The sequence below is a fragment of the Oncorhynchus mykiss genome, chromosome 6 (assembly GCF_057628025.1).
Source record: "Oncorhynchus mykiss isolate SJ-2025 chromosome 6, ASM5762802v1, whole genome shotgun sequence".
In the NCBI taxonomy this organism is placed as follows: domain Eukaryota; kingdom Metazoa; phylum Chordata; class Actinopteri; order Salmoniformes; family Salmonidae; genus Oncorhynchus; species Oncorhynchus mykiss.
Window position 1 is genome coordinate 73,077,018 of NC_143027.1, and position 7,983 is coordinate 73,085,000.

Consider the following 7,983-nt stretch of genomic DNA (forward strand, 5'->3'; position numbering starts at 1 on the left):
GTGTTAAAATGGTTCTCTGTATTTCTCCTGCCGCAGAACCCCACACGCTGACATGGAGGGCTTTCTTCGTAGCAGCTTTTTACTGAGGTTAGTTTCTTTTTCAGTTGTTGTTGTAAAGTCGTGGGTCAGGGGGTCAGGGGTCAGGGGCTAAACTCATCTGTCCCTTCACAGCTCCAGCTCCCGACACCTAGCCTTAGATCACGGTCCTCCCTGGCTGGGTGGGGTCAGTGGGAGGGTTGTGTGTCTGGGAATCCACCCCAGCTGTGTGTTGTGAGTGTAAAATAGTCACTTCCACCTTTCCCCCTCTACAGTGTTCTCCGTGGCATGCTCACACTGATACCCACCACACTCCATAGTCAGACTGAAAGCATTTTCCACTCTAACCTCACACGCAGATGTGTAGCGATGCCCCCCCCCCCCCCATCTCACCCCTGGGTACTGTGCCTCTCAAATTAGGGTTTCCGTGTTTGTACTGCATGCTTTTGTCTGCCCAGCTCTTCTAGACTCATGGCCAGGACAGGTGGGGTGGGGGTCAAGGGAGGGGCTTGGTTTGTTATGTACTGTTTCCTGTTGTGTGTGTGTGTTTGTACTCCACCGCAAAGTCCCAAAAAATTAAACCTTGACACTATTTTTCTTTTAAACCCATCCTGTGATTGTATTTAAGAATTAGTGCTGTTATAACACAGAGGAAGTCAATAAGTGAGTATATTTGCCATTGGCTCCTCTTTCCTCTCTTTCTCCAGGCTTGAATGTTACAGCCTAATTAATGGTGCCTCGTTAAAAGACGCAGCAGCAGCAGGATCTGCCTTTCAAAGCTGCTGTCAGCCAAACTTTAGTAAAGCTAATGAATCCTCTTTGATTCATTTTTTCAAAAGGTCATTTATTTCATTAAATTAACAGCATTTTTTCCCCTCAGAACTGCTGGAACCCGGTAAAATAAAGGACGTGATAATGCCATGGATATAACACAGCTTTAGATCCTATTTTAAAATACCCCCATTAGTATCTAGTTTGAAAGGTTACTATTGAGTGTCCTTACTCTCAACACAGACAACAGTAAAAAGACGTCCGATGAGAAGAAATAAATCTCAGTCAATATTCCAGCACAGAATGAAGTGAGATTTAAGAGGCGGTAGAGCCATTTAATTCCAAATATTGCACAAAAATGATCTGGCTTCCCTCATCTAGAATACACATACACAAATCAAACATACAGTATATCTTTAAAAAAAATCATATTTATTAGAAATGTCCTTAAATAGACTCTTCTACTTAATTTGCATGTAGCCTCCGTTTCCAAGGCGTAGTGAGTGTTACAACTCCAGTGTTGGCCGGAGGCTGGGGATCATACTCAGGCATGTGTTGGATTATTGAAGGTATGTTGCCTCTATTCATTTCCACTGGGCCACTAATGCTACAGAGTGGAGGATTGTGTTTGACTCCAGCCACCTGTTGAAGCAGCACCAGTTGGGCAGATATCTAGCTGAACAGAGGGTGGGGGAGGGCTGAAGAAAGCAACACCTCTTAAATCCAACTGAGATTCTTACAGCCCAATAACTTGAAGACCCACATCGACCCACATAGACAAAACATGACCTTTGACTGCTAGCCTCTTTCGTAGCAATATCCTTTTGTTCTTTGTCGAAATCAGTACTCTGAGAGAACACTGTGATTCATCTAAGTAAATGCATCATTACAGTTCCTAATCCACATCCTTCTGTCACTGTCTGTTTTAATTAAATGAGAAGTGCCAGTGGAACGATATCACGCACACATGCTCGGGTGATTGGAGGACAGAGGCCTCAACAATCAGGCCAAGATTAAAGGCAGGCTTTGCCTTTAAGGGTTTGGCCTTTTGCTTGGCCATGGCTTGTTGTGTCCTGGGGAGGGAAGGTCGGAGGGAGAGAGAGAATGGGAGGGAGAAAGAGGAGGGGAGGGGTATGGGAGACGGACCATGTTTCTTCAGTCTAGCTAGCACCACAACATATTTTCTTAAGCAACTGAATTGGGTCAAAGGGGGCTCTGTCAGTGCAATTATGTGAAAGTATGACAGCAACTCTGCCTTGTGCCTCATTAATACATCTATTTCTGTGTAGTACTCTGAAAGGACATGTTGTCTATTAAACTCAGTCGTCTCCCCAGCTGTGTGGCCCAGAAGTTCCACTTCTGCTCTGACAGAGGGGCAGATGTCTAAGGTGACTTTTCACATTTCAGGGGCAGATGTCTAAGGTGACTTTTCACATTTCATATCTGCGTCACTCACTAAAATACCGCTGGACAAACTAGTCATTATTTTACACTAATGAGTCATCACTTCTTGTTTTGACTCATAGTTGCAATAGCTGTAAAAGTACCAATCCCCCATTTTCAGTTTAGAAAATGATGCTGGTTGATAATGCGCGCTGATGCAGGCAGAGGAATAGTCATTGTAAAAAATACATCAGGGAGAACTTTATAACAGGTTCACTTTATATTAATAATGTAGCATGGAGCCTTTGTACTGTCTTTGAAAATAATGACATTCTGTTTAAATCTCACATGCAGAGCAGTACGTCTGCAACAAAGTGAAAGAATTCACTAAATTATACAGTTAGTGCACAATGTACTTTAGTGGAATATGATCTGTTCTTACTCACATTAGAAGCCAGCTTTGTTTTAGAGAAGCAGTGTTTCAATTTAGCTGCATATTTATGAAGAACATGTGATTATATTTTGGCAGATTATGTGTGTGTGTGTGTGTGTGTGTGTGTGTGTGTGTGTGTGTGTGTGTGTGTGTGTGTGTGTGTGTGTGTGTGTGTGTGTGAGAGAAATCTGTAACAGTCCCTGGCTAATCCCAGTAGAGAGGACCTCCTCCTGCATCTCTCCCATTATTTGATGTAATGAAAGGAGAAAGTGTGTAACACGGAGATTGTTAATTCATTTAGTCTAACAAGATGAAGATAAATGCAATCCACTGAAGGTTGACTAGGCAAAGGGGCCCACTTAGCATTCCTTCTCCTCTCCCCTGCTCTCCCTTGCTCTCCCCTGCCTCACAATGGAGCACATTTAAAAGGTGCAGCTCCTCGTTTGGCCAACCCCACTGAGCTTTCACCCGTTAAATGTAGACGCAAAACATCTCACTTAACGTTTCTTTCAGGCTTACAACTTAATCTACAATTATCACCTTCGCTGTTAGTGTTTATTAACCTCAATATGATTGTGATTAAAGCTGAATATTTATATATACCTACAATTCCTAGCTTTTTAAATGTGCTGGAAATGTGCTGGAAAGATAACACATCTCAGCCGCATTGGGTTGATGTTATTCTCCATGATTATTTATATTGTTTAAAGAAACCTTTTTGACATGTTAGTTAGGAGGGTTTCTCTGTCTTTTAAGGCTGACCATAGAACCATTTCCCTTTCCTCAGGGAGAGATGAGTGAAAGGAGTAGAGCTGGGCCTGTTTAAGCATCTAGCTAGCTGCTACTCTCCATGTCCTCTCAGAAGGGTCTGTGTGACTCCCAGCCTTTCACCATATGAATGGCCCTGCTCTAATGAGGCTTGGTGGCTATTTGAGCGGTGAGAGAAACAGACAAAAAAGAGGACATTTTTCTAAAAAGCTAGACAGTTGTCTTCATTCACACCACTTTCAACAAATCAGCAGTCTATCAAGGACATTCTTCTGTGGACAATTCTATACAGGGCCTGCATGGCAGCACAGACCAATCATTATGGGACCCATTCTCTGCTCCCTTAGTTCTCAAGTCCACAACAATGAGTTGTTGATTGTGTAGACAACACCAGAACAATTATGCTCTCTGTTTTGGTGGCAGGGCAGAATTTTAAAGTCAGATCCTTAATAATGGCCTCATTATTGTTATTCTTAGACCAGGCCTCAGGATAAGGAATAGTTGCTCACAGTACATCATTATTTAGAACGTTTCGATTAGCTCATCATGTTGTCTACGTACGAATAGAATCATATGTAATTAAGGCGAGGGAGCTGTGCTCGCGGAACGCTGGCCACTGACTTAAAAGGTAGCACTTGAAAGGCCATTAATATGAAGAAAGGTGGGAAAAAGAAGGATTAGAGCTGTTGCCGTAGTAACTCCAACTTCCATCTGCGAGGGAACAATGGACTTGTGTTCCTCCACCACCTTGGCTTGAAAAAATAGAAAGCAAGAGAGAGAGTGTTCTGAAAGGACAAGACCCTTTTTAACAACGGCGTGGACTCCAGGCCTAATAGGCTCTTTGGTGTGAGCTGTTAGACGAGACCACTGGGGGATAGGACAGCGGAAAGGTCACCATGTAATCCAAGGACAGCCGAAGTCATCATCCCTTTTTACAATAGCAGTTTGTTTTGTGCTGCTTCCATGTGCTCAACACAGACACGTCAGTCACACTAACTGGAGGGATAGAGAGAGAAGAGAGAGCGAGAGAAAGGGTCTGTATGAGGGACGTGAGACGGTTTAGGGAAAGGGAGAGAGAGGGGGAACATGCCACACGGCCAAAACCTACTTGTTCCCTTACTGACTCTAAATAAACACAAACTAGATTTATACCAGAGACTTGGAGGAAAAATAACTCTCCAATTAGAAGGATCTGTCAGAAGCTACTTGAAGTGCCTCCAGCCTTTTCCCATCCCTGTTCCCTCTTCCCTGTGCAGCAGGAGAGGGGAACGCACTGCTTCTCTATTTGGTTCTGGCACCTCTAGTCTACACACTGCTCTGATAACAACGTTCCCTCTTGGATGATCACTCTACACAAACACACCCTAGGAGTTAGAGGATCTATTCCATGCCTAGTACTAACAGGTACACATGCTATCTTAACACAGTCTTTCACATAATTATATACGGCAAATGATAAAAGCAAACCAATGCAATAACTCAATTGCCAAAACCTGAGGAGTTACGGTAGTAATGAAAACACACGGTTGATATAGTCTGTGTCGCCCTTTTATTTTAATCGTTGTATAAAGTTCCTGTGAGGAGAGAGAAAGCACAAAGAGCTGATGTGATAGCTGAATACTCTGTCTGGACCAGAGTGGGTCCTCCTAAACCACTGCAGAGTTATAACCGTCTATGATCTACGGGCGTATGTGTTTCTCTTTACGTTTTATGTCCCTTATTACAGCTGCAATATGTCTGCCCACATTAAGCTAATTTATGGCCCAGGCCACTGATACAGCAGTACGGGTTAATGAATTTGGCATTACTAATTAACTGTTATTGAGGGCGGAATATGAATTCAGAGTCTGGAGAAATAGCAGAGCAGGGAAGGAGAGAGGAGGACAGGAGGGACAGATGACTGGCTGGGGTAGATGGGTTCATTTCTCCCTTTAGTCTTTTCTTACCACACAATGCCAAACTGTCCACAGAGTCCTCTAAGGAAAGCTGTTTTCCAATGACCCAGTCAAGTCTCATCACAGACTCATTCCTGATCGCAAGTATCTGAAACGAGATTGTTGATAAGATTATCTTTAATTGGACAGAATGTGTTGGGAAGAAAAACGGTGTGTCCTCAGTCAGTGGAACACAAGGATGGCCTCATTACAAAACTTCAAACACAGGTGTCGCTCAATGGATGAGAAAAGCTGTGCTTTTCTCACTTAGAATTATGGATATTTTTCACCAAAAAAACATGCATTTAACTGTTAAATTTCTCCATATCTGCTTTGATTTGATGCTTAGTGTCTCCTTAAAAAGCTTCTATAAATAGCTGATGTGATTATGGACTTTGGAGGTGAATTCAGGTCCTTTACATCCCATGCAATGTAGAAAATGTCTCCTCTCACATCAAACAATGGGCACGTTATGCAAGCAGAATCGAGAAGTTAGGTTCCTCACATTTACCTCTTAAAGCAGGAAACTACATTCAGAGAAACAGGGCCATTCAGGCAGAAAAGGCCAACAGTGACAACTTGGAATATTGTGCCGCGTTCGTGCTGACATACAGTACATTCTCCAGAAACAGTCTTAGCCCTGCTGAGGAGAGACATGATTCTCTTACTGTAGTTGTGCCATGGACACTGCTGCTAGTACACTGCCCCCTATACCCATAAGTCAGCAATACCACTACCTTGAACACATTGACAGTGTGGCAGTTTTACAGTCTCCATTAATATGGGCTCTTTCCTCGTATCTCTTTCTGTTTCTCTCTCTCTCCCTCTCTTTATCTCTCCCTTTCTTTCTTTCCCTCACTCTCCAGCCACCAATTTCTCCACAATCTACTCCTGAAATACTCTCTGTGTGAGCCAAGCCTTTCAATTTAGATTTCAATTATCATGTTAGTTTTGTGATTAGACTTCTGTCCTCCAGGAATCAGACCTCTCTGCTCCTCTCTTTTCCCCTCTTCCCCTGCAATCAGATCCCATCTGATGAATGGCGCATATAATTACGGAAGTTATTGAATATGCAGATCGCTGCTTACTCTTGGTGGGCTGTTCATAATGCATTAACTCTAACTGTATGAAACAAGGGTCCCCGGTAAAGAGCCACTTCAGTAATGAGAGAGGCCCAGTGTATGCCATTAGTCAGGGATAATAGCCGTTAGTAAGGGGGGAACTCCATTAAAAAACACACAGGCATATTATGATATGCCTTGTTTCTCCCTCTGTGTGTGTGTGTGTGTTTTTTTGTGTGTGTGTTTTTGTGTGTGTGTGTTTTGTGTGTGTGTGTGTGTGTGTGTGTGTGTGTGTGTGCGTGCGTGCGTGTGTGGGTGTTTGCGTGCGTCCGTGCACACTGGCCTGATGCCAGAGAGGCTGTAGCTGTTGGTCCCAGTTCTAACCAGCCAGAGCTAGCCTGCTGCACTTCACTGTGGAGGCAGTGGGCACAGCACAGGCAGGGCTCCCACTCTCCCACAGCATGGAGCTCTATCTACTGGCCAGCCACGTCAACACACAGACACACACAGGCAGGGTGTTTATGAATCATTCAACATGAGGTATTTTCCCCCGGACTGGCAGGCCCACGGTCTTACTGTTTGTGACTGCCATGGTCTCACGCCCTGCCCTGCCGTGATGCAATCCCCGAGTGGCTCTGAGTGGAAGAGAGGAGAGACAGCTACTTCACAGGGCCTGACTGACTGCCACATCGGAAAGGGGAAGTGGAACATTTTGACAGATTCAGAGAAAGCTTTTAGAGATGTCTCCTCTCCAGACCCTCTGCTGTGTGGAGTTATTGACAGAGGTACAGATGGGCCTCTAAGCCACAGCACATGATCTCTCCCCCTCTCCCAGAATTTAATCTTCTCCTGACGTTCTTAGATGTTCAATTCTGTAATGTGGTTCATTTCATGATACGCATTACACAGGTAGTCAGAGACGGAAAGAGACAAACAGATCTAGCGAGACACTCTGTTACGTGCCGAGTCTAGTTAAGTGATGGGCCAAACATGAGTCGGTCTTACTCTTATTCATTATTCAGGAGTTAGCTAACTCTCTCCTTGCTTTGATGTTCATTTGTTTTTCACATTAAGCCTGAGGCAAAGCCATTCTGATTTAGTGTTTGGCACCTGTTGTGTTTAATTCAGGAACACCATTCCTAAAAAACACAGACCCCCTTTATTTTTAGCTTGTGAGCTTTTACCTGCCATTTATAGCCGGCTGGCCTGTTCTTAGACTGACTGACTGACTGGCTGGCTGGCTGACTGACTGATGTCTTACAGAGGATTTGTACATTACACTGCAGGAGCCCGGGGAGGCCTTTCCACAGAACAAAGATAAAGACACACATCCTCGTGCACCACACACACATGCACACACGCATATACACACACGCAGTCACACATACACTCCTCATACGCAGCATTTCTACACATTCAGATACATAGTTACATAGTTACAGTACCATATCCAGTCGGAAGTTTACATACACCTTAGCCAAATACATTTAAACTCTGTTTTTCCACAATTCCTGACATTTAACCCAATTAAAAATTCCATGTCTTAGGTCAGTTAGATCACCACTTTATTTTAAGAATGTGAAATGTCAGAATAATA

The 7,983-nt window shown here is 43.7% G+C and overlaps 1 protein-coding gene across 51 annotated transcripts in view; it reads left to right on the forward strand.

Moving 5' to 3' along the window:
- Positions 1-7,983, forward strand: part of LOC100136290 (SOX-LZ) — a 200,174-nt gene that overhangs the window by 43,690 nt on the left and 148,501 nt on the right. For 27 of the 51 annotated variants that reach the window (XM_036979115.2, XM_090236762.1, XM_090236763.1 and 24 more), the window contains one exon: positions 37-87. In XM_036979115.2, the coding sequence (XP_036835010.1) occupies positions 53-87 (35 nt within the window). In that variant the 5' untranslated portion in view covers positions 37-52. 51 annotated transcript variants of the gene reach the window in all.